We start from the raw sequence: 27,115 nt of genomic DNA on the forward strand, positions 1-27,115 counted from the left end.
AGATTTTCTGAATGGATTGACATTCAGGATGGTGTATTGACTTTTCCTTAGTTCCATGTGGAGATGCTAATTCATCTCTGATATAACACACGACCCTTTGCATTACAAAACTTTTGCTCTACCACCGGGCCAAAAATATTAGCAACTCTGCCAGTACCAGAAAGCATAATTAGTTGGACACAATTGTCAGCAAAGTTATTTTGTTCAGAAGATAAATTAGGAGATTGGTTTACAGGAGATACTGTTTGAGTAGAGTTGGATTAAAAGCTTGATGTTGAATCAAGTTGTGGGCCACCATCTTCTTACTGCATATGAACTGCAGATTCCTTGTGTATATCATAAAAGAATCCAAATTATTCACCTTTTCCTTTCTATTATGTTAATCTGACCATCTGCTACCTTGGGAAACCATATGAGCAGATCCTGTCTGCAGACTCCAGAGGAATCTGTGGCAAACATCTTTATTGTTGCTTGGCCTGCACCCTCCTTATTGTAGAATTAAAAAACCCATGTCCCTGAATAGGAAGAGTTCAAAGCAAGTAATTTTGAGTGATATTGCTAGCTTTCAAGTGGTTATGATATCTCCCAAAGGAAGGGGCGGAAGTCCTATCACTTGAGTAATTTAAAACTAAACAAGAAAAAGCACCACTCAAGAATATACCTTAGCAAATTTATCCTGCATTGGTTGGCAGTGGGGGGAGGGAGGGGATAAGATGACCTAATGGAACTTTCTACATCCAATCTGTGACTCAGAAGAGGAGAAGTGGAAGATGACCTCATTCACCCAGAGGAATGAGATGACTTCATAGTTTGGGAAGTAGATGATGATCCTTACTTCTTGCTGGTTTCCTATTACTTTCAGGGTTGCTGTTTCTAGGGTTATGTTGTATTTTCCCCTCCAAATCATAATTGGCTCATCTCCTTTTTACTCGCTCTTCTTTTGCTTTCTTTTATTTTATGGGATTTGTTTTCCTCTCAAACTTCCATTCTCATATCCAGAGTCTTCATGGCCCATGCTCTCCCTCCTACTGTATTCCACACTTTCACTTGGAACAAAGAAAAAGGGGAAAACAAGAAAAAGGATTAACAAAAGGTTGAATCATTGAGGCTCTGGGTGAGTCTGCAGTATAGGACCTCTCACTTCTAGATCACAGGTTCAGATGCAGTCTATTTTAGTAGTAACTGAATGACTTCACCATCTGATGGCTGGTAGTCTGTGTGGAATTATTTGTGGGGCGGTCTTGACCAAGTTCCCAGCAAGCAGGTGTCCATGTCACAAAACCGACACCACATAAGGGATGAAATGGAACCTTTGTTTGAGTCTGAGCTGCCTGGCCAAGGAATGAATGGGCAATCAGACTGAACTACTCCAAACCCATAGAGTGGCCTTGGTAGAACATGGTGAAAGCAAATTCGTAGAGGATTGTGGGGCATTTCACTTGTTTCTTGCCTGTGCAGCACCTGTTCTGTTGTAAACAAGAGTTCAGTCTCTAGGGTTGTCATGTGATTTTTAAAATTTGGTTTCCATAAATAATTGCACACTTGACTTTGAAATTTGCTTGCTGTGAGCATTAGGGATGACATAAAAATGGGAAGAAAGAGTATTTTTCTTCTCAGAAATATACAGGAATGCTTTTTTAGATGATGGATAAACAAGGCAAAAAAAACTTCTGATTAGGTCAGTGAGATAACTCTAAATGTAAACCTCATTGGAAGTACTATAAATATTCCTGGATTATATTCCCAATTCACATTAAAGGTTAAAATCAGCCTCTTTTTCTGCTTGCAGACAGTCTGAAAACAGATTCTTTCTTCACATTTACTTATTATTCAAAAATATTTGACAAATGTTCTTGCATTATTTAACTCTGCAGTGGTCACAAACAGTACTCTGTGAGGTTTCACTATTCAAGCTGTGTCGGTTAGTTGTGCTTGGTCAGCTAAATTGCATGGTATTGTTTCTGTTCCCTGATCGGATGAGTGCCCAAGTACTTCTGGGATGGATATGCATGCATGCGAATTTAAAATTTGGTTTCTATGAATACTTACGCATGCAACTTTGAATTTCGCTTGCTGCAAATATTTATGTCAGAAAAACTCAACAGAATAAATGTTTGTGGAAGTGAACAAAACAAAAAAGTGAGCATGAACAAAACAAATTAATGTAAAAGTTGGAGTGAAATTTGTTTGCAATGTTTGTCCAGCTCCAGAATTTTTGTATTATGCATTTATTCTTTTCAGAGGTAGCAGAAGAAAATTTATTAATTTCTGCCTGGAATATTTTGCTGTGGACTGTGCCAAAAACCAAAGGATAGTTGGCATGTTTTTCTTTAGATTAATGACATTTCATTTAAATTATTTCTAAAAAATATTCGCCCAATTAAATCAGTGGTGCTGTAGCATATTCTGGTTCAGGGCAGGGGTGGATTGGGAGTAAGTGTTTCTTTTGTAATTGTGTCCAAATGAAATGCATCTATTCTAAGGTGTTTTTCACACCTCATTTATTGTATGGGGAATACAGGCAAAGAAGATCCTCCCTTTAGCAAGAATCACCTCATAGAGCAAACTGCCAGGGTATAATTCCTTTGCAATTAATAACCAAAGACTGATGGTTCTTGAATCATTCGTCTTTTACTTTTTCTGGCGGATTGCCCAAGGATCTCACTATATGTTACTGTTCAGTTCTTCCTTTTTAGACTATTATTCCTTCTGTCCACCCTTTGCTTGCAATAACCAGCCACATGGAGAAGGGAATGCACAGCAACGAACCATTAAAACTATACTTGTTGGTCATGGAGGGAAGGCAAATGGCTGATATGCTGGTGGTTGCAGGGCAATGGCTCCTTGATCCATGTTCTCTGAGTCGCTGTTTTTACAGATGGCTTTTTTTGTTCTCTCTGTTTTAGGTGGCTGAAAAGCTTTCTGGCTTTGCCAGAAAGTAAGCCAACTTCATGTACAGTAAGGGTGTGCTCAAGTCACTGAGTTCTGATTTAAAACCTCGATTTCACGCATTCCAAGTTTAGATGTTTGAAGTTGGGCCTTTGATACAGCCCACTTTTAGAGACGATGGGCAGCCAAGGAATTTAGATCGATATCCTGGTTTGAACCTGGGATTTTTGCTTCTGGCCCCACCTCTAATCAATCCCCGGGCCATTGGGGTTCTAATGACGCAGGTGGGCGGTAATGGGATATGAGATATAAAGCCTTTCACCACTAGATCACTGTTTCAAATGCTAACCATATTGGTAATGGCTCAGAGTCAGTGCCATCCAGTAAGTGTTTGGTAGCCTATTTTATTGATTTTAGGCTTCAGTAATAGTAAAAAAGATGTCCCTTTGCAAGAGCTCTAGGTCCCCTGATGCTCACTTAATACTTAAGCATAACATACTCATCAGCATTAAAAAGCAAACATTCACCAGGGACAAATTAACTCAATTCAGAACTATCCACGCACCCTGACAAGCAAACCCTCCAAGTCAAGGCTGAAGCACGCTGGCAAGGCAAGGTGAGGAAGCTTTGACCATTACACTTGTTCTATGGACAAATAGTGGACTGTAGTCTTTACTGCCACCGATATCAGTCCATCATTTTCCATTTGAAAAACTATTTTTTAAAGAAAGAGACTCTTGTTTCAAAGACAGAAGTGGGTGTGTAGACACAGTGGCAGTGCAGTATTGCTGTATCAAAGAGCTAGGTTTGATCTGTTCCCCCCCCCCCCCACTCCCCCGTTCCCATAGGGTGCTAAGAATGCTGCAGAGGCAGCAAGGTAAACACCCAAGGGAGGAGATAGCTTCATATTGTTCAAATGTGTCACCCCAAGCTGTTTCAGGAATGGTGTTTATAGGCTCCTCGGTGACAGTCTCAGAAAGAGGATTAACTGTGGTTTATGGTTTGGGCATGAAGAAAGGAAAAATGAGTGGAGGAGAGTTTAGAGGAGCCCCAGGAAAACACAGGGACTGAATTTATTTTCTTTAAACGTGAGTTTGGAGGATGAGTCGCAGGATATGAATATGGCATTGAGAATGTACTTGGGACTTTTCCACGATGCTTTTAATGTGGTTGTGGATTCCTTGACTGGGAGTGAAAATCAAATAGTGAACTTCAACAAGTGTAGAGAATATGGAGATGTTTATACTCATTTGAAAAATGCATCAGGGCATGATATGATTTTTGTCTGTGCTAGCTAGTAATGACATAGCATCAACATGACAAAGGATGAATCATTTGGGACACCCATGATACACCATACCATAGGGTTGCTAACTTGTAACTTTTTGGGGATTCATGAAATAATGAAATCAGGATTCAGAGACTCTCTTTGCTGAATAGCTGGGTTTGTTTGAGTTACATGATTAATCCTAGCCTGGTGTCTATTTTCATAAACACAAGATTACCAGACAGAAATCCTACTTTTACCAGTAGCTAGGGTTTATATTGTCAAAACAGCCAGGCTGAGTAGCCTTTTGAATTAAAATATAAAGGTCCAATTTCTAGCCGTGGAGGCAAATGCACAGTTAATGACTAGCAGCCATACATGTCTGGGAGGAAAGTGGTCTGAAATAGGCATCCAACACTAGTGCTTTTTATGATTGAAGGCTGTGATTGAAGCTTTTGTTTCCAGGCCTCAATAGGAGTACAGTACTTTCTGAGACCTCTAAAGGGTTGAAACCTCAGAGAACATGGAGATGGATTCTTTGGATGAACCAAAACCAAAATGATGCTCTTGTTTTCATTGTTTACCTGGCAACATCTTAGTTTCTGAAATGACATTTTCCTATATTATTGGCCTTACAGACTGAACCCCAATAACTTTTTGAGACTTTAAATTTGCAATCACATAACAAACGGAGCCAAAAGATTATAGTACTGTGCTGTGCTGAACACAAAGTTAGTTAAACTGGAAGTACCTTTTATATTTATTTAGAGTATAAGCTCTCTGGAACAGGGACAATCTTTTACTATATTTGTACATGCCTACCACAATTGGGTCCTGATCCTGGTTGGGGAAGCTGGAAGCTACTGTAATACAAATAATAAAATGGTAATTATGTTTATTACTATTGGTACTTATGCTTTACTACATTTTTTGAAGGCGCATGGCACTCCTAAAAGTTAAGCATAGTAAAGGTAAGTTTTTTGAAACATCTCCACGCAGCTCTGCCAAAGCACCTCTGTCCAACCTACAGCACCCTAAGCCTCCAAGTCTACCTGCATAGGACTATTTCTTCATCATTATCACTTTCTCCAGCTCTCATGATTTTATTGTGAGTCTCCTAATAATTAATGTTTTACATACAGTCCCAGTTCCGGGAGTCATGTAATTACATGAGAATCTCAGCTGTCATTAAAAAAAAAAAAAAGTAATTTTCAAGACCTCCTGTTTTTAGAAAAAAAGGCTCAAAAAGAAAGAAGCAAACAAAAAGACCCACAATCTAATTTAAAAAAAAAAAAAATCTTGTGGGATTTTTTGTTGTTGTTTAACGCCAACTCACAATTTTTGTAAGGCCTGACTCATGATTTTTGAACACTTGGGTTTGGCAGCAGTAAGTTATAGTAATGGTTTTGTTACTGTGTTACTTAGAATTTGATAGATTGATAAGTGGCCGCTCGTCAGGACCATTATATATTGTAGGCCAGTGATGCTTGCACTTTTTTCATAGTATATACCACATCTTAATAGAGAACAACTCTTGAGAAAACTCCCTTCCGATTCACAATTGTCCAGACCACATCCTCTCCCATTCTTTATCATTTGACATCTTGATGGCAAGTACAATGACTGCTTACATGGAAAAGTAATATTGAGAAAATATTTTGTTAATTTTAGCTGTCGTCGTCTTAAATTTAGAAGCTGGTAACAAAGAGAACAGCCACCTCTCTGCAGATCACCAGCAAGTGATCTGTGGACCACGAGTGCTCCACAGACTACAGTTTGGGGTTCTCTGTAGACTATCCAGCCTGGTGGGGAGGTCTTTAGTAATTTGGGAATGCCACGCTACAGTCCTGGGCTTGCAGGGACCACACTCCTGCTAAGAGTATTTGCTAGAATTTGCCTTGGTTATTGCACTTGATTTATTTTATTTTTCTTCTTGCATTTTGAACTTAAAAGGAGACTGATATAGTGGAGCTCCAAAGTGGAAATTGCTGTTAATTTTAGCAGGTGAAGGCTCCACACTGTCATTTTGAAAAGGATGCCTCTGTAAACCCAAATTTGGAAAAACTGTGTTCTCATTAGCACCATCCGGCAAGTGGAAAGACACAACACTGTAGCCAGTAAATCATTTTAAAGTCAGTGGAGTAGTCACAGGTTGAAGAGTGGCATGCTCAGAGTCAGGGCCGGCTCTAGGCACCAGCAAAACAAGCTGGTGCTTGGGGCGGCACATTTTTAGGGGCGGCATGGCCGGCGCCAGAATGCCGCCCCTAAAAATGTGCCCCGGCCGCCCTAGCTCACCTCCGCTGCTGCTGCCTGGGAGGGAGGGGGAGATCCTGAGCGGCCGCGGCGCGGGCGCTGCTTCTCCCCCTCCCTCCCTCCCTCCTAGGCTTGAGAGCCTGGGGGGAGGAGGCAGGGCTGGGGATTTGGGGAAGGGGCGGAGTTGAGGCGGGGCCGGGGGTGGGGTAATTAAAAAACGGGGGGGAGGGGGGCGGCCAAAATTGGTTTTGCTTTGGGCGGCAAAAATCCTAGAGCCGGCTCTGCTCAGAGTTTTACATTAGGAAAAAATACTGGGGTTTTTTTGGTTTTGTTTTTTTTAGGTAACTGGCACTGACTTAGAATTTGTTTTTAAAAATGAAGGCAGACCATGATTGCAACTCATGTCTATCTCTTTTTAAATTTTGTCAGAACTTGAGAGAGTCTTGCTGGGAAAAGGCAGGCTACTTCTTTGATCTTCCAGATTTCTTATCATGGAAAGCAACAGGTGTCACTGCAAGGTATGTTAATTATAACTGCATGATTTGTTTTTCTTCATCTATTTTTCCTGTGCATGTTTCTGCCTTAAATCATTTTGACTGGACATGCTGTATGTACATCTGTATGTGATTTAGCCTATTCAAAAACATCTTGAATCTATCTCCTACTTCCAGTGTACATTCCTGAACACAGTCGTTCCAGTGAGCGCTGTAATCCTCAGATACAGTATGTTGCTACAACCATCAGTTAATTGATCTCGTGCTCCATTTTTGGAACAGAAGCAAGATTGCTTTACCTATTTCAAGTTGTAGTCCATTAAAATTTTTTTTCACTGACAAATGAAATTGCTGCAGTTTTTGACCAAAAAAACCCCCAAACAAAATTATTTTTTGAGTCTGTGTGAGATCTAATAAATCTTGTTAAAAATGAACAATGGGTATAAAATCACTCCCAAAAAACATCCCAGGAAAGCACATACTTTAACCTCAAATATCCGAGTGTGTTATGTATATCGTAGGGAGCAATTAATAGTGTTGCCTTGAGAAAATTATTTAAAATCCTGATTAAAGAGAGAATAACACCACAGATGTACAAGTACTTTTGAAAGTTTAGTAAGATACAATACTAGCTATTTAAAAAATACATACGGCGTGATCCTACTTTCAGGGTGGTATAAGTCAAGAATATCTCCACTGAAGTCAGTGGAGTTGTAACTGTGTAAAACTAGTGTAAGAGGAGAATTAGGCCTGGCATAGTTTAAGGGTATGTCTACACTGCAAAAAAAAGACCTACAACAGTGAGTCTTGGAGCCTGGGTCAACTGACTCGGGCTTGTGCTATAGGGCTAAAAATAGCAGTGTAGATGTTCTGACTCAGGCTGTACTCCGGGCTCTGAAATCCGGTTTGGGGGAGAGTCTGAGCCCGGGCTTCAGCCCAAACCAGAACGTCAGAACGTTTTTATCCCCATAGTGTGAACCCAAGTCAGTTGATCCAGGCTCTGAGACTCACTGCCCCCGGTCTTTTTTTGCAGCATAGATGTACCCTGAGCCTCCCCAGGAATATAGGACAGGTCTCCCTTGCCCCCCACCCTTTTGCGTTCAGGTTAGGACTTTCTGTCTATCCATTTACTTAAGAATAGCCGCCAGTTGTCAAGAATCTCATTTCCATGAGTGGACCAGTACCAGGTTTGTTTAAAACAAACCAACCAACCCCTGGCAAAGAGTATTATTTATTGTAAGAACTTACTTACTATTGTTGTTACTTGTCATGAGATAGCTCCCATGAGCTCCAGTCATAGACTAGGACCCCATTTTGCTATACAAACACTCAACAAAAAGACACTCCCTACCCCAAAGAGCTTGTAGTCTGAAGTTTCCCTCTCAGCTGCCCCACAGCATGTCTGACTTACACTAGTGTCAAGAGCATGAATCCCAAGGTTCCAAACAAGGATATCATGCATGGCAATGCCTTGTGAAAGTATGCATGACTTTCACTTCTGGCCACCGACTTTCTGGCTGAAGACTGGACAAAGGGAGATACTACTGTTCTTTTCCATCTGCTCACAGAATGCTAAAGATTAGTTGTGCTTTATAGGCACATCTGTGAGCATAGGGGACTAGTAACTGCTGATAGTAAGGGGGCACAATTTAAAGATTATGGTCATGCAATTTGGACAATAGAATGGGGACTTAGAAGCAAATTAGCAAGGTCTTGCTCAGGCGGTGCACAAAAATGTGTCATTGACTTGCTATCTAGCTGGCTTTGAACCCTGCTAAAGTGAATGAGAATTTTATGCTCTCGAGCTGCTATATCCCCATCAAACCAATGAGACAGCGGATCCAGCTTTACTTCTGTAGCACTTATTTTAAAATGTAAGAAACTGTTTTCCTGTAACAACAGCTATATAAATGGGGATACCAGGCCAAGATGCTTATTTCACTGATTTGGGCTTAATTCTCCACTGTGCCCAGTAGAAAGATCCCCCAAGGACCTTAAGCCAGCCGAGAAGCTCTGATATACCCAGTTAGCTCTGCCTCCTCCCCTTCCCTCACCTCACATGCTCTGTCTCCTCCTTGCCTCTGAGAAGCCTTTGCTTTCCCTTATGCCACACAGTGGTTTCCAGCACAGTAGATGCAGAAGGCCAATTTTACCCCGGGTGTAATTTCACTGGAGTCAGGGGAATTGCGACAGATTAATTATACCCCTAGCTTTCAAAGTGCAACAATATGCCATACCTTTCAATATCTCACTGTATGCAATCCAGTATAGCATACCTTCCCATATACCCCACTGTACACAATATGCCATACCTTCCAACCACCAGTGTATACAATACAGCATACCTTCTAATACCCCACTCCGTATACAGTATTTTCACAGCTTCTAACTTATAAGCCCCTATTAGGTATCCACGTATTGTGATAGAATGTAACATTCAGCCACTGCAGGGATGGATGCAGTAAGGTGACACTCAGGATCACTGCATACCTGCTGTGTACTTTGCACCTGGTGGGAGAAAGCAGCTAACAACACTTTGTCCTTATCCTTTCTTGGCAAACTCTTTGCAGTGAAACCATTGCCATCAGTGCTACTTTCTATATTTCCAATGTGAGCTGGAAGTGGCTCTCTTGTTACATAGCAAGACCACCAAAATGCTACTCTGGGAATAGGGCGCATACGCTGTAGACCTACAGAAACCAGAGTGCTAATGCAAACAAACCACCTGACCTGTCCAAACTTCCTCAATCAAAAGACTTTGCATATAAAATCAGGTGCCACCTTAGAATGTGCTGCTAAGGGCATCCCGTGAAAAGAGGCCGTCAGCTAAACATGCTGTACAGCTCTTCCAGCATTAGCTACAAATCACACTCCCAGCAAAAACAAAAGAGGGGTTTGTGGCTCTCAGAGGACCCTACAGTCAGTAACTGCTTCTGTCTCAAGGCTATGAGAGAGGGTGAATAATGAAAACCAAAAGACACATTGCTGGAAAACACACCCACAGCCCTGCTTACTATACAATAGAGCAATTTCCCTCTTTAAAGCCTATACCTGAGCGAAGAATGGAATGTGGGGCTATGACATTGGCCCACCCTGTCTAGACTAGGAAATAGGTTGTATTGAAAAACGTGATAGTTCAAGCACGTTAGGAAACACGTTTTTAAACACTGCCTATTTCCCCAGTTTAGACCTGCCCATTCAGAAGAGGGGCAAGGAAACAAGGAAGGGGCACTGGGCATGTTAGAAAGTCCCAGTTCAAACCACTTGAGCATCCAACCAGAGAGCTCAAGCAGTTACACCCCAGCCCAGAGAACTCAGCTGGCCCATGGCCTTGAGCTGCTCTTGTCAACCCCAATAGTAGGGGCCTTAGCAAGGTGAAGTTCACTTGGCTGCAGACACGATGGCCTGAACAGAAAATCCCTGGGAATTGTGGTCCTACCATAATTAATCCTAAGGGATTCATCATGTGAGGGAGGAAATCCAGGGTATTTTAATTCTGACCTGGAATTCTGGGAGGGCAATGGAGTGAGTGGGAAAGCATTCACCCCTGGGCTACCACTACATACACGGACTCTACCCCACTCTTTTCCTACAAGCCAGAGAGGTCCTCGGTGCTTCTCTTTGTTTCAATCTTTAAAAAAATACCAGATGCCCATCCATCCAGGCTAGGGTTACCATACGTCCGGATTTTCCCGGACATGTCCGGCTTTTTGGTCCTCAAATCCCCGTCCGGGAGGAATTTCCAAAAAGCCGAACGTGTCCGGGAAAATAGGGAGGCATGGTAAGGGGACCGCCTCCTCCCCGGGCTCCAACTTTCCCGGCTCCCGCTACTCTCCATCGCACGCCGGGGCCAAAGCAACTTCCCCAGCGCAGCAGCAGCTGGAGTCCGGGGAGGAGTCGGCTGCGCGCTCGGATGCCGCCCGCCGCCTCTGTGCCCCCGCAGATCGGGGGAGTTGTTAGTTTTGCTGCAGCCACTCGCACTCGGGCAAAAGACGCTCGGGGGACCCCGAGTGCAAGTGGAGTGGCTGCAGCAAAACTAACAACTCCCCCGATCTGCAGGGGCACAGAGGCGGCGGGCGGCATCCGAGCGTGCAGCCGCCTCCTCCCCGGGCTCCAACTTTCCCGGCTCCCGCCGCTCACCACCCCGGCGGGGGCCGAAGCAACTTCCCCAGCGCAGCAGCAGCCGGGGGGCGGGAGGGAGGAGGGGGAATGCGGGGTACTCAGGGGAGGGGGCGGAGTTGGGGCGGGGACTTTGGGGAAGGGGCGGAGTTGGGGCGGGGCCGGGGCCCTGTGGAGTGTCCTCTTTTTGCAGTATTGAAATATGGTAACCCTAATCCAGGCCCACATGGCTGTTTCCTTGCTGCAGCCACCCCCCTCCCCACCCACTCCCGACTCCCAGCCCTGGCCTATGCTGACCCCCCATGATCCCCCACGATCATTCCCAGTATCCCCAGCAGCCCCACCTTCCTCCCTCCCATTTTGCCCCCTCGATGCAAGAAAGAAGCTCACCAGGGCAGGGCAAGCAGCTGCAGAGCACAGGCCAGGCACTCTCCTCCTGACCTGAGGCACGTACCTGAGCACAGCTGTAACTCCCCGCCTCCCTCTGGAATGTGCCCCCCCCCCCCCGGCGTCTAGGGCATGTGACCATTCCTGCCCCTCCCTTGCATTGTCCCTGTCTGTGAGTCTGGCATAGGGCAGGACCTGCCACCCCATAGACAGCACTGTGAGACGGGCTTCCTCCTAGAGCTCCTGGGTGCACAGAGGATATGTGCCTGTTGCTACCCCCTTACCTGGCTATAAGTCCTTGAAGTCTTCCAGTGATTCTACCTAGCAAGCTGGAGAGGATAATTTTGAGCTATTTTTCATTGGGGTATGAGTGCCCTCTGTAGTACGTCACCCCCTGACAACGTGGTGAGTAAGAGAGCAGAGTGGGAATCAACCCCCCTTTTCCCCAAACACACTGGGCTCTACAACTAGGCCACGGGGCCAGATGATTAATACTTTAAAAAAATACATGAGTAAAACGTGAAATGTTCTCAGCATGGTGAAGACTTGGGAAGCTAAAGATAGTGCACTCCGTGTATTATCTGAACATTGTGTGTAACTCTAACACAGGGAAATTCTTGAAACACGGCATTTCCAGATCATTGTTAAAGGAGGGAGATGGTTTCAAACGGGGAGGGGGGGGGTGTTAAAAAAGCTATTTTTTACCTTGTTAAGAGGAGAGAAATCCATAGCAGTGATGCATCAAGTTACAGTACTCCCGGGCCTTCTTCCTCCCTCCCGCTTTCAGTGTTGGCAGTCACACTCTGTGTAAAAGAGATCCTCCTTTTTTTTTTTTTTTTTAAATGTTCTCTTCCTCTGAGGAACAACAGTCCTCCCTGTCTGGCACATTCAGACCCAGAAACTAGCTGCTTGTGCTGTAATTCAATCTTAACCTGACCCCGCTAGGATACAGACTAACAGCTTTGAAAGTAGGAGGATCAAGTCACCGGCGTTTAGTATGTTGAGCCAGCGGTCATCTCTCTTAATTACAGTCATGATGCCAGTTTAGGGGTACAAGAGTTGGGCCACTCATCCTCTTCTTGGATAGTGTTGGCAGAAAGTTTTTAAAGAAAATATTTCTATCCCTTGTGGTTTTTTTGTTTGTTTGTTTTTTTGTAACGCGATCACTTAACCTCCAGCCTTCTGCAGCTTGGGAGAGCAGATGGGAAAGAACAGCACAGTCTTCCCCCAGACTTAAAAGGAAAACTTCACTGTCATGCTGACTAATCCTTAAGTCTCTTGGGGAAACAAATGATCCGATTAAATTGCAAGGGTTTCACTGTGTCTGCAGCCATCCTGCCTGTAATACCTGATGGATCCAAGTGTTTGGTAACAACTGCTGCTGCAGTAGTAAGGAAGATTGATGGAAACCAGGATAACGAGATGACAAAGCTGCCCTTATGGGTTAAAGCCTCTTATTGTGTCTTCCTTCAAATCACTCCTTAAAACTCACTGCTGCTGTGATTTTCCACAAAACGCTAGACTGTAGGTAGGCTGGTGGTTTGCTGTGATCACTGCTTCCTGCACTAACCATAGTCCTCTTACTGTTACCTGGTGCTCTCCCATCTCTTTGTTACATCTGCCTGTCGTCTTTTGTTGGATAAGAAATTGTGAGTTCTTTGCAGCTGGGACAGTCTTTCTGTGATCAGTGTCCAGTACAATGGGCCTCCAGTCGCTTACTGGGTCCCCTAGACATGACTGCAATACAAATAACAATAATGCGAGGGTAGAGAGATCTGATAAATAAACCACAATATTCTACTACGATGGTCCAAGCACTACAGTAATGCTATTGTAAGCTTATTGGGTGAAATTTGCAGCCTCCTCTCCAGCCCTTGGTGCACCAGGTAAAGAGGCTGGAAGAGGCAGAAAATGAGTCTAAACCCCTCCGATCCAGATAGGAGAATTCTCCAGGTGCAAGAACTAAGGAAGACAACATCAGGTTGTCATCAAGACTCCATTTATAAACCCGGTCATAAGAGGCATGCTAGGGACAGGGCTTGAGTGGGAATGTTATGTCAGGGGTAATGCTATGGAGTTTCTCAGCAATGATGCTGTCCCTAATCAGCTGGCGACAGGCTGCCATAAGTTAGCTGGATCTCCAGAGTTGTCTGAGTTACATTCGGTTCTGCGCCAGACTTGGGCGGGCACACTGGTGGCTTAAAGCTGTGTTGGGCCCATCTTCTGCTGGTTTGTGAATTCTGTGCTGGGCCGAATCTCACCAATTGTTATGAATGATACTGTAGAATACTGGTGTATACTCCAAATGTACTGTGTACTTCATATGTTCAAAGTGCTGTGCAAGTGTGAACAAATCAAGGGCCAGATCCTTGCACCCTTTCTCAGTGGGACTACTAAGAGTGAGGCACAGTACTAGTCAGTGTGAGTAAAAGTGGCAGAACTCGGCCACAATAAAGGAGGAATCTTGTAAGTTTTTGCTGATGGATACCTTGGTAGAGTAACTATGATCCTGAAGGGATTTTTGTTGCGAAATGTTTCCATTTCTATGCACCCCATTGCTCCTGCTTCATTATCATTTGTACAGGTCTGAGCCCTGATTCTTCAAAGACTTTCACACGTACGTTACATACTGTGAGTATCCCCTTTGGCTTCTGTGGGACTACTCACAGTGTGTAGAGTTAATCACATGTATAAATCTTTGCAGTCCTCCCTGTCTGGCACATTCAGGATCAGGGAACTGCGTACTTAAACAGTTTAGTGTGTTTGTAAGCTTAAATTTGTATATCTTTGGCCTTTGAGTAATCCTTAATGGCTTGAATCCCCCTCACTGCATATCTACGAGTTGTACTATGGATCTACATAAAATCCACAGAAATGTCCTTATATGCTTTATACCTGAAGGCAGGCAGCTCAAACATATACTGAGATTTGAACAACTACCTTTTGTCACTAGTCGTCTTGATGATAGACACCATGCATCCAGTAGCTGCATAGAACGAGTTCAAAATTGCTGTATTTTTAGAGGTTTCCAGTAAACTCCAGCTGTTCACAGAGGATTATTGTCTGGGATCTTCCTTATACAAAAATGTATTCATTTTCTAAGATTCCTACTTCGGAACAATGAAAAATAAGGCCTTTGTTCTAAATGATATGCAGTGCTGCTTTTCTTAGGATTGATGTGTTTCCCCAGCTCGGTTCTACCTTAAAAAATTGTATGGATACTTTTTTAATATAGAAAGGATAGGCATCAGTCTTGACATTTAGATTTTCACCTGGCTTGTTCCAACAAAGCTATTGTGGGGGGGAGAGGAGGAGAGAGTTGTTTTTCTCAGATGTGTTAGTAATGCTCTTCAAAGGCTCAGTACTTTTACTCATGGTGAGTATGACTCACCACCACCCTCCTCCACCTATTACCTCTAACTTTTTCTTTATATGGTGTTTTGAGTCAAGGTAGCTTAAAAATAATCTTCCATGCACAATTGGTCCAGCTACAGGTGACTGTATTATGGATGGAGAACTCTTGTCAGAGATACATAGAGATACACAGAGAACTTCTGAAATCTCCTTAAGGACTGCAACACAAACAAGAATGGGGCTGGGCTTCAAAGTCAGATCTGGATCCACATCCAAATTTCCACATCAGGGGTGTTCTGATCCAGGATTTTGCTTCGGGGGCATCTCTAATTACAAGCAATTCACTCATTGGAAAGGTAGAGGCTCCAGTCGATTTATTTGGCTTAAGATGAACCATTAAAAAAAATTAAAGCTGTGGAACAGGCTTTGGAATCATAGTTAAGAATATCAACTGATCCATAACAGAGGTGGAGTGTGTCCAACGTGGCACTGGGTGTGCTTGTAAAAGAAAGAATACAGTTACCTACTGTACATAGGAAGGTAGAAATGCTGGGAAAGTAAAAGTAAGAACTTGAGAAGTCTAGAATGGGATGAGCAGACCTAAGGGTCAGATCCCATTTGAAAGTCTGCATGGTTCACTCAAACAAAATGATTGACACTAAATTTGATCAGCCTTTAAAAAAAAAAAAAAAGGCCTGCAGAGAGACCCTGCTTAATTACTCTCTAGCTACTGGCCCCTTGGACTCTCTAGAAGAGAAGATGTTGTCGTGCAGGCAGTTGATCCTTCCCCTTCTGTGTGGGGTCTCAGAGATTATCTGCAGATGGCTTCCTCACAGAGATCTCAGCGTCTGAACCTGGCCCAAATAAAATAATTTCTATAAGAAGCTGATTCGTACATTTATGGGCATTGTCTACATTACACAGACCCAAAGGCAGATGTTTATGGTCTTTAAGAAACATTGGTGAGACATGGTCAACTAATATTAGATTTACTATGTATATAATATATATTAAAAAAACAGAAATTCCTGTAAACAGGCCAGACTGAAAGGAGATAGCATGATCTCAAGAGAAAGAAAATCTATTGAACACCTGAGTTCAGTTCCTCATCTGGTGTAAATTGGAATAGCTGCCAGTTTACACCAACTGAGGATCTGAGCCTTTTATAACAGTTGCACAACATTAGGGTCAGATTCTGCTCTGTTACACAGCATTAACTCCAAAATAACTCCGGTGATGCCAAAGGAGTTAATTCAGATGTGCACCAGTGTAACAGAAGGCAGTATCCATCTCCTGATTTATTTGGAACAATGGAAGCTATTAGTAAAACAGGAGAGTGGATGATCCAGTGGTTATGGTACTAGTCAGTGACTTAGAAGAGCTGGGTTCAAGCCCCTGCTCTGCCACAGTCTTCTCATTTGACCTTGGGCGAGTCACTTTGTCTCTGTGCCTCAGTTCCTCCCCTGTAAAATGGGGATAATTGCACTTCCCTACCTCACAGACAGGTTGTGGGGATAAATCATTCAAGGCAAGGTAGTGGGGGGCTATATTGAGTACCACATGTAGGTCGGTAGATAGTTCAGTGCTGAAAACTTGAAAGAGAGAGAGTTTGTGGGGGGAAATTGGTGCTTGTTAGAGAATTTATTAGAAGGAACAGGCTGGTTGAAGTGAAATGATTCTCTGAGAGGAGTCAAGTATCAGAGGGGTAGCCGTGTTAGTCTGGATCTGTAAAAAGCAACAGAGAGTCCTGTGGCATCTTTAAGACTAACAGATATATTGGAGCATAAGCTTTCGTGGGTGAATGCCCACTTCGTTGGATGCATGTATCCGACGAAGTGGGCATTCACCCACGAAAGCTTATGCTCCAATACATCTGTTAGTCTTAAAGGTGCCACAGGACTCTCTGAGAGGAGTGTGTGTCTTTTTAAGGAGGTTAATAAGATGCAGTACCGGATCAGCTCAGAGACTTGTGGTCAACTTCCCTCCCCCTCCTTCCCAGCACTGCCATGATGACTAATGAATACTCCTTGGCTGGGATTCTGGTGTTCAGCTTCTCCTTGTTTACATTCTGTGCCAACTTCAAAAGATGCCTGGTCCAAAAATCAGGCTTCTCTCTAGAAAGAAAAGGGCCTGGGCATCTTTTACAAGGCTGCACTGATTAGCATCATGGCCCATGTGGCAGAGGCAATATCCTCCATTGTGCTGGAGTTTGGGGTTCTGTTTATAAAATGAAACCCAAGACTTCAGACACAGAATCATTTGGGGAAAAAGGGAATTTATCTTAGGGAAGAAGGGATGCTATTTTAATTTCTTAAGCAGGACAGACAAAGTGTCCGTGAACTTCCTGTGCCAGAGCCGACAGTATGCTGCCCTATGACTGAACCTTTTCCAAACCAAGAGAGAGACCCACTCCCTTTCGTGATTGTCCCTGTTTTCCATGCTTTTAGTGAATTCAGAACGTGGCCATCTGAGACTAGTTCAGTTGCCCCTTTCACCAGTGTGGAAACAGTGACATGTTTCATACGGCCATGCTAAGGACCTGAGGTAGAAAAGTATTATGCCTGAAAGAGAGGGAATGCCCTCATTATTGAGGAGAGGGGTTTTGGTGACTCCTGTTTTGTGGGGAAGCTGGGACGTCTTTTTCTTTTCATGAGCCCTCCATTTTTTAATTTATTTTTTTTGTGGCAGTGTGTGCGATAATTGTGTCCATTATATAACTGTACTTGTAGTGTGACCTACTGGAATTGTGCATCTATAGTATGGCCTAGTGGAAGCAGTGTGGACTGGTGGATAGACTGGGACTCGGGAGACCTCTGTTCTACTCCCAGCTCTGCTACTAGCCTGCTGGGTGAGACATGTCCCCTCTCTGTGCCTCAGTTTCCCCATCTGTATAACCAGGATAATGATATTGACCTCCTTTTTAAAGAGCATTGTGATCTGATGATGAAAAGCATGATATACTAGCTAGCTATTATTATTTTTTTTTATTATTAGTGTTGGGAGCGGAGTTCAGGCTCCATGTCCATTCTGTCCTTGGCCTATCCATATTCAAGACGTCTTTCATAGTAGTTTTGGATGAGTCGGTGAATTGGATGCATCCCTGTAATTCTTTGCTTCTTTTGTATTTCTGGAATAATATAGTCCCTTCTCCTGATGGTCAAAGTAATCACCTTAATTTCTCATTAGTATTAACCAAACTCTGTTTAACTGGCAAACTGGACCAGAAAATTCTATTTTAAAATAAGAAAATTAGACATAAAGTAACAAGACTCCAGTTACTTGAGTAGTGTTAGTTCTAAAGGTATCGACCTTTTGTATTTCAAGGCACTTATTACCCTGGCAGTGAATGTCTGTTTTATGGTCACAATCCTGTTACCATCAACATCATTTGAGATTTTTGTCATTGGTTTCAGTGGGAGCAGAATTGAGACCTCCCTGCAAAGAGGTTTTGTCTCTCTCTATGTTCCAGACTTTCCCCCCATATTTTAAAAAGTTTATTTTAAGTTCATTTTATTCCTGTTTCTTTCTGTGCCAGTATCATGGCTGTTTGAAGAAAGAATCAAAACTTTAAAGGGAAATTGTCAACTTAAAAATCACACTGTGTCTGAAAGTTTGCACCTATTACTATTACAACTAGCATCTAAGATGTCTATAACTGAAAGAAATTAAAGAGGAATAGTTATTACTAGCTTGTTTACTTTGTGCATTTGATACCAATTTGTATATAAACAGTTTCACTGTTTTCTCCTTTTATAGGCAGTTACTTTCCACTTCTTTCTGTATGCACAGCAAGAGGGGAGAGAAACATGCTTTAAAATAGGAAAATATGATTGTATACACACAAAAATTGGCAGGGGCCTCAAGGACAGGTGCGGTACAGGACATGACTTAACTCATTTTTAGAAATTGACTAGATTTCAAGTTGACATGTCCCTTTAAAAGATTGTGTCCTAGGGGTCTTTAGTTACTAAGTAGTCTGCAGGAGTTTTGTTTGTGTCTTGGTTATAAAAATTGTTAACATGTATTATGAATGTTTGCCAGGAAGCATACAGGCAAACAGAAAATGCTAGCTATTGTTATTGTACAAATGTCCTTTACAAAACATTAGCAAGAGAAACTGATGTGTTTTCCAAATGACTTTCAGATCTTTCCTCTTAGTAGGGCCTTAGTAATGTCTAGCTATAGCTGTACAGTGGAATGAAATTGCATTCCAAGTTTTTAACACCTTTAAATACGCTCTCTCAATATGTTTCAAGGGTTTACATTCACATCTTATATACATGGTTACTTCTATAAAGATTTTTTTTAAAAGGTGTTTGGGTTCTTAATTAACAGTGACAGCGCCAGACCCTTAATTTTGTATTGTGCTTGTTTGCCTTTAGGAAAAAGTCAGCTAGGTCAGTATAGAAAAGGAGTGGGGGCAGGAGCTGTAGTAGATGTATTACTGGCAGCTTGCCACAGAGACATTGAACTCTAAGCCAAGCATGAAGTCATTTTGAACTCAAGAAGTCTCACTAATCCGAGGCAATGTGTCTTAATTTGACAAAGTAAAGACTGCTTGATAAGCAACCCCGCTACAAATTCTGTTCAACAGGGGTGTTTGTAAGTTTAGATAGCAAATGAGGAATGTGGTGATGTGAAAGAATCATCTTGTTTTCTGGTGCTTACTCCCACAAGCCCGAAGGCAGGCTTGGCTCTGCTGTTCCCTGCAGTTTGGGCTATATGCGGTGGCTTGATGTGAAATTTGAGAAACAGATGTAGTTTTCTATTTCAGGAAAATGATCTCAGGGATTGAATGTGTGTTCTGTTGGCTGTTAAGCTCTGATCTCGCCCAGGGTGATAGTGGTTCGTTCTTTCTTTCTAATGATGGGTAAGAAGTTCCTAAGCACTTTCTATCAGAATTCATGTATTCACTTCTTGTTAATCATTTTTATTCCTTCATCTTCTAAATGCAACCTTGTACATCATAGGAAAGATTTGAAGAAACAAATTACTGCACCACAGAAAATGATCCTATACCTTTCATTTTTCCATATTAGTCATTAGCATTTATTTCGGGTGAGTAGAAGATAAAGTTTTCCATCAAGGAAAAGGAGCCTGAATTTAAGCAACCCTTTCCTCATTTATCATATGCTGGAGTAATATATATTCATATATATGAAAATCTTAATTACTAGCTTCTCTATTAAGGTTCAGATAATAACCCCTTTCTCCTAGTGTCTGCAGAAGGGTGACCAGGAAACTCTGATATTCACTTTACTGAATTTCTAGCCAGTGGGAGTGGGATTGGGGTTCTATTAAGGAACTGGAGGGGGTGGGTGGTGGCCAAACCCCACAGATCCTGGGAACTGGCAGGGAATGGTAGATCCAACCCAGTTGAGGGATTGTGTTTTCGCAGCGCTGTCCCCTGGCACCATGGCTCCCTTAGGACATCACATAGTTATGATTTCTGTTACTGATCTCTATTGCAGTATGACCTGAGAACTCCATCAGGGCTTACATACTGTACAAAGCCCTTGGCCATCACAGTTCCATGGCATCTTCTCTGAACTCCTGTTTGTGTAAAATACTGTGGGTGGATAATCTGCACAAACCCATCTCCATTTGTGAGCTCTCCTCTCCAGTCAACAAGAGCAGAAGTCACTGGTGTCATGGCAGCTATTTTTGTCTAGATTTAAAATAGAATAGAAGGCAACTTTGTTTATATTTCTCTTAGGGCCTTTTCAGCAATAATAATACGTTTATTGTATGTATATGTATATGTATATAACGCAACTACTCAGTAAATTCCTAAACACAGGCTTCTGAGTACGATAATCCACATGCCAAAAGAGTTCCCAGCAATAAAACAAAAAGATACTATATGGTATGCAATTTGTGTGTGTGAATATCTATCTATCCATCTATCTATCTATCTAAAAGTGTGTGTGTGTGTGTGTGTGCTTGGACACAATGCTTAAAGGATTACAGCATGCTTACATTAATTGCCACGTGGCCACAAGTTCCAAATAAATCTAAAAGTGGGAGATTCCTTTTGTTGTTGTTATTTTTAAACTGTTCCCTTCCATAGTACAGTACCTTGCATATGAGGAAGTCTCAGTGAATTAGGCCTTAAAATATCTGTCTGAGTAGAGAGGAATTACCCTGATTTTACAGTTGGGGAAACCAAGGCAGTGTTTTAAGGGTGAGATTTTCAAAAGTACCTAAAGGAGTTGGGCATCTAAGTCTCATTGACTTCCAGTGGGAATTGGATACCTAGCTCGTGTAGGTATTTTTGAAAATCCCAGCCTATGTGGCTTGTCCTACTTCACAAAGCAAGTCTGTGTCAGAGCCTGGATTATGGCCTACTCCTCCTGACTCCCAAACTTATGCTTTCACTACCAATCTTCCCTCCTGGTTTTTTTTTTTTTATTGTAACACGGCATGGTTGTAACAATAGTCTTGTCCTAGGATGCAGTTTTATAAATGTTCTGTGTTATTTTCAGTGGCTAGCTGTTCAAATCTGTTAATTTTAGTAACTTTCACTGGAAATTCTGATCATACCTTTGACTACACTGGGGATGTAGGGGTTAACTTACGCTATCCCTTTAAAATTGCATTACTCTTTTGCTTATTTATTTTTGCATTCACTTTGTCCATAGAGGAGCCTTTTAACGGGTAAGTATCCTAACAGCTCAAACTTCAAAGGCAGATCCCTCCTTGCCCACAATAGTGATAGCAGTTTTGCCAGTGCTGTGACCTTTAAAATAACATACTTTTATGGTTGACCTGTCATCTGCCCGTAAAAGTCATCATAGATCAAGGGCACAATGCTTTCAAGAATGCATCTAACGAACATAGACATTTCAACTTATATGTTCTGTCATTTCTTGATTGTGGTAGACCATCTGCCACCTGAAGTCTAAGTAAAATATGGTTATTGATTTGCTGTAAGTGCCTGACTATAGCCTCTACTTACATTATGATTCTGTACGCTTTTACTGTATGTTGCAAATTGATGCTCCCAGATAGTGAGACCAGCATTATATAAGTATATAATGTGTTCTGTGAAATCATTGAGGATTGGCTTTTTTCCCTCCTTTATTCCAATGCCATTCCATTAAGCTGCTCGTTAGATGAAAGATTGTAATTCATTTTTCAGCAGGTGAAGTTTATTTGTGCTTGTGGAATCAAAGAAGTTCCGTGAGTGTTTATTTTTTATTACCTGCTGCATGCAATTACATTTTAATTGTAAGGCCCATCTGCTTCTCTTAAGTCAGTCCCTGGGGAACAGTGAAGGTAGCAGGGCAAGGCAGCAAAGAATAAAAGTTGTGTTCATTAGTGTCACATGCACTGTCTACCGAAGGAACTACATTCTTCTGGGTGCGAGATGTTCAAAGTTTCAGCTTATCACCATGGGTTTTAGTTTCATGTTGAAGATAAGGGGTGAGTTTTGGTGCTGTCTCTCTGAGGCTTTAAAGCCACCCTGGTGCCCTCCCCTTTGGGGGCAGAGACCCCAGGCTGCCTACAGGCTGCAGCGTTGCTTGGAATCTCTGTGGTGCTGCATGCTGTGGCTCTGCCCCGCATACCCTTCTTATCTCTGCCATGCCCCCTACGTTGCTATTTGTGATGGTATACATGGGAGGCAGCCTTACAGCTGTTTGTGCGTTGCCTGTGGCGCCCTCCCCAAGATGGGGCTTTTAAGGGGCTTTTAAGGCGCTTCTATATGGCGTAAAGGTGTCAGGGAGGAGGGCCTGCAGCAGAGCTAGTCTCTGGGGCAACCTAGCAAGCGCAGCTGGCCTGTGGTAGGGCTGCCTGATTGGTGGAAAGAGTCAGCTGATCCACTCTTAAGTCCAGCAGCAGTTCTGTGGCTGCGATAGAATCATAGAATATCAGGGTTGGAAGGGACCTCAGGAGGTCATCTAGTCCAACCCCCTGCTCAAAGCAGAACCAATCCCCAGACAGATTTTTGCCCCAGATCCCTAAATGGCCTCCTCAGGGATTGAACTCACAACCCTGGGTTTAGCAGGCCAATGCTCAAACCACTGAGCTATCCCTCCCTCCTAGTTCCCAGCCCTGCATCTGTCTTGGCCCCAGCCTGTTCTGACTCGGCTCTGATTCCTGACCTCTAACTTCAGCTCTGACCCTGGACTCTGGCATCTGGTCTCTGACTCCAGCTCTCACCAGTAGGCCTGACTTCAGCTTTGAGCATGTCCTGGTCACTTGACAAAGGCACTGATACTTTTAATCAGGAAATAGTTCTTGTTTCACCCATTCCTTCTATAAAACCTAACTCCAGCTTTCTCTCAAAACTTTAACCAGAGCTGAGCTGAACTTCTTTAGAGGTTTGAAAAAACCGAGAACTTTTTTTTCCTCATGGTATTTTCACTTTCACAGTGTACTTTCTGCTTTTACAGGTTCAGGCTGGGTCTGTAAGAAGTACTACTGTAATACCACATGAGAAGGGTTAGGAAGTAGCAGAAATCTCATGAGAGGGAGTCTGTTCTCATGTGACTTCCATCCCACTCTTGCAGGAACAAGTAATTGGTTGAGATGCCAAACTTTGGGTTCCTTTATATAAACCTGAACTTGCACTCTGGCTTTTTGAAGTTGATTTGTCACTGATTGCTGGTATTTAATTAATTTAGTGAGTGATTCTTGGGGAAAGCAACACTGTAATGTGATCTTACTGTAACAAAAAAATTGGTGTGAGCATATCCTGTCTTTGTAAGGTGGCAGGAGTTCCCATGGAGAGATTGGGCATAATGTGGTCTTTACACTGTCCTCAACACGAGAATTGCACCAGGGTAGGGATTCTGTCAGCAGTGGCCTCTTTCTGCCAGTACTAGCCTCTCCACAGTGGGCAAGGAAGGGTGGGATGGGGGCCTGGGCATGCTAGTGACCACCTTTCTGCCTGACATCCCTGTCCACCCACACACAAGACAGAGCAGCACTGGCAGGGTGCAGAATGGTATAGCTGCTATGCCCTCTTGCCCTCTTTAAAACATGATGCCTTTCCTGGGTCTTACTAGGGTGTGTTTATCCACCATATCCCCAGCATAGGATTGTGCCTTAAAGGCACAATGGAGTTCTTGATCATTCTCCGTTTTACATACTGAACTGATAACAGCAGATTTGGGTACAGCTGTAGACCTCTCTAGATAAGAATTCACTTAGTTCAGGCCACTGTTCTTGTGATGCTTTCCACACTTAGTTCTATAGGGAATTCTTTCTTTTGAATGCAAGGACAGTTGACATATCCAGGCCTAGAAATTCACAGTGGGTCTTGAAATGCAGTGTTATTTCTGAGCCATCTGTAATAGCATAGGCCCCAATACTGCCAACCTTTATTCAATGCAAGAGTCTCACTGACAACAGTAAGTAAGGGTTTGCAAAACTGGCCCCTTCATACCTCTTTAAAATGTTTTCTTTATTCAAGGTTTTGTCCCCGTAAATGTGGATCAAAGTAAAGCTCTTCATATGAAAAAGCAAACTTTGAAGAACATATCAAGCAATGTTCATTTCCTGTTGTTCTCCTACCTGAAGTAGTTTGCTTATTTGGTTTAACTCATACTGAATTGTTGAGGGGTGAGGAGAGAAGTGAAAGCATAGGTAGACACAACACAAATTAACCTGTGAATATGATATTCACGAAATTGATAGAAACTACTCTAGGCAGTTCTGTAAGGTATCATCTTCAGCTCTTTAACTTGTCAGTTTATTAAAGTGTGTGTATTGTAAGTAGTGTAATTTCATATTATTAAATAAATCTGAAACCTTTCTTGGAGGAATATTGCTCAAGGAAACCTCAGTGGGCCAACCTTTTGAAAATGCAGACTAGTTCAGAAAGTATTTAATATGTCGAAGCCTTAAGCCATCCATCTTTCAGTTTCTCTGTGCCATACCTAAAAATTTTACACAGTTGAATAATTTAGGGTTTTTTTTTAAATATCTCTGTAAGAAATGCTAGTCTGATGTTTTATTTTCTTAAAGTCTGAACTCCACATAACTTTTTTTTTCAGAACTGTTTATCCTCACTCCAGACATGAACCTTGGAAAGGTAGCAGAAAAAACAAACAGCTGCTGTGTTTTTGGGCAGTCTGCATTCCTTTAAACTTTCTGAGATCAGACTTATGCCTAGATTTTCAAGTTATTTGTCCTAGGGCTTAACCACTTTGACTCCTGCTTAAAAATGAGCTAGTTTGCCATTCCAGGGCTGATGACAGCTGTCATGCAGAGCTTTAATGATTCAAGAACTATGAATATATGATGTGCTCTTGGGGGCTTTTATTATTTTTAACTCCACCCACCTCCCCCAGTCTTCTTATTTCCATTTTGGTGCCCTTTCCCCAGTCTTTTTACAAGTTCAACATTTTGATATCAGATAATGTGACCCCATTCCTTGATGAAGTTCTTCCTTTTTAGTTTTTAGGGTAAATTAGGTGCTCATGAAATAAGGTAGTAGTGGACCAGGTGAGAGCCATTCACAGGGCCAGATTGCACGCCTAAAATCCACACTCCAAGGATCACGACCATACTTGGGTCTCCTGTATGGAAAAGTGGGAGGGTCAGGCAACTCTGTGGCATCGCTCCCTGGCCCCTTCCTGAGACCGTGCAAGCTATGGTCAATGGGGCAGTGTTCCAAGACGAGGCGGAAGCAAGAACTAGGCAGGCTGATGCGGGAGGAACTCAGCAAAGGGATCTGTGAAGGGTTTAGTCCTCATCTGTGGGTTTTCTCATCGGGGCGGGGGGGGGGATCCAGTCCAATGTGCGGGGTAACAACATCAGTTTGCTACTCTGCCCCATCTACCGCAAACCTGGCCTGCAGCACCTTGACTCTTTCATTCTTGGGACTTTCCTGAGCAAAGAACACAGTTATACCAAATTACTTGGTATGTTTGTGATGTGGGTAACAGTCTTATGGGCACCAAACTGAGAGAAATGTGTATTCACTAGCATCTAGAATTGATGTAAAAACAAAGCAGTCAATCCAGTTTAGACTTGCTGTTCAGTTTGAGTATGTTCGTGCCTCTCTTTCGAACCTTAGCCAACAAAGCATTTAAGCACATGCTTAAAGTTAAAGCATGCGCATAAGTGCGGTGCTGGTTTGCAGCCTTTATTTTGTATCTAAGTTCATTGGTGTAAACAGCCTTTTGGTTGTTGGAATGTGTGGGGGGATCTGTTGCTCCTTTTATGTATACCTGCATGCAAAGAAAAGTATTCACTCTGCTTTGCTATGTACATCATTCATTTTTTCTTCTTAAAAGTTTGTCATCCAGTCAGAGCAGAAATGGTACCAGGTGACTTAAGTAGCCACTTACACAATACAAATAATAAATAGTGAGTAGTTAAAGTGGAAAAGTTTGCAAACAACCTATAGGCTGCAAATTGTTCAACCAAATTTAGGGTGACCAGACGTCCCATTTTTAAAGGGACAGTCCCGTATTTAAGCCCTCCTGCAGGTGTCCTGACTTTTTCTTAAAAACAGGAAAATTGTCCTGTATTTTCTGTCTCCTCCACATCAGTACTGGCAGGTCCTGCTGTTGGCCAGATCCCTGCTCACCAGCTGCTCGCCCACCAATGGTGAGTGTGTGGGGGGGGGCTCCATGGCCAAACGATGGGGGTGAGTGTGCAAGGCTGGTGGCAGGGCAAAGCCATAGCGCACGGGACTGGCCGCTCCCCCTGCTGGTCTGTCAGTGCAGCCCCCGCTGTGTGCCGGCTCTCGGCCAGCAGGGCCCCGTCCCCCATCCTGTTTGCTGCCGGCGCTGGTGCCGAGCTGCAGTAGGTGGTGAGTGTGGGAGGCGCCAGGCGGCAGCCAATTATGTGTCGCCTCTGCTGCCCATCCATCGGCCTTTTATGTGCTCCCCTCTCGCTGTCCTCTCCTTGCTTTGCCCCTTCACCCTCCCCAGCCCCGCTGCTCCTCCATGTCCCCCTGGAGAGGCACATCCCACTCCCAGTGCTGTGTGGAGAACAAGCCCCTGATCAGAGCACTCAGCTTACCAACAGCCTGGCTGGCAGGCTCCTTCCTTCCCCCACTGCCTCTGGCTGGGCCGGGGCCCCGGGAAAGTCCAAGACCCTCCGGTCCAGGGCGCTGTCCAGGAGGAGCCGAGCCCTGTATGTGCCAAAGCCCCGCACAGCGCTGGCACAGGGAAGCCTCTCCACCCCTCAGCTAAACTCTGGAGTGGGGGCGGGAAGCTATTTCCAGCCTGTTCCTGCTCCTGCCCCCAGTGAGCGCGGGGCTGCTCCGTCCCCTAGATACCCTCCCCTGCTGAGCCACCTGACTGTTAAAATTAAAGCATGCACATAAGTGCTTTGCTGGTTTGCAGCCTTTATTTTGTATCTAAGTTTGTATCTCTGGACGGGTTTGCTGAAG

At 43.3% G+C, this 27,115-nt stretch overlaps 1 protein-coding gene across 1 annotated transcript in view; it reads left to right on the top strand.

The window, feature by feature from the left end:
* Positions 1-27,115, top strand: part of FGGY (FGGY carbohydrate kinase domain containing) — a 183,723-nt gene that overhangs the window by 14,172 nt on the left and 142,436 nt on the right. The window contains exon 4 of the mRNA XM_065409589.1: positions 6,839-6,927. Coding sequence (XP_065265661.1) covers positions 6,839-6,927 — 89 coding nt within the window. The remainder of the gene's footprint in view (positions 1-6,838; positions 6,928-27,115) is intronic.

The sequence above is a fragment of the Emys orbicularis genome, chromosome 8 (genome assembly GCF_028017835.1).
Source record: "Emys orbicularis isolate rEmyOrb1 chromosome 8, rEmyOrb1.hap1, whole genome shotgun sequence".
Classification (NCBI taxonomy): domain Eukaryota; kingdom Metazoa; phylum Chordata; order Testudines; family Emydidae; genus Emys; species Emys orbicularis.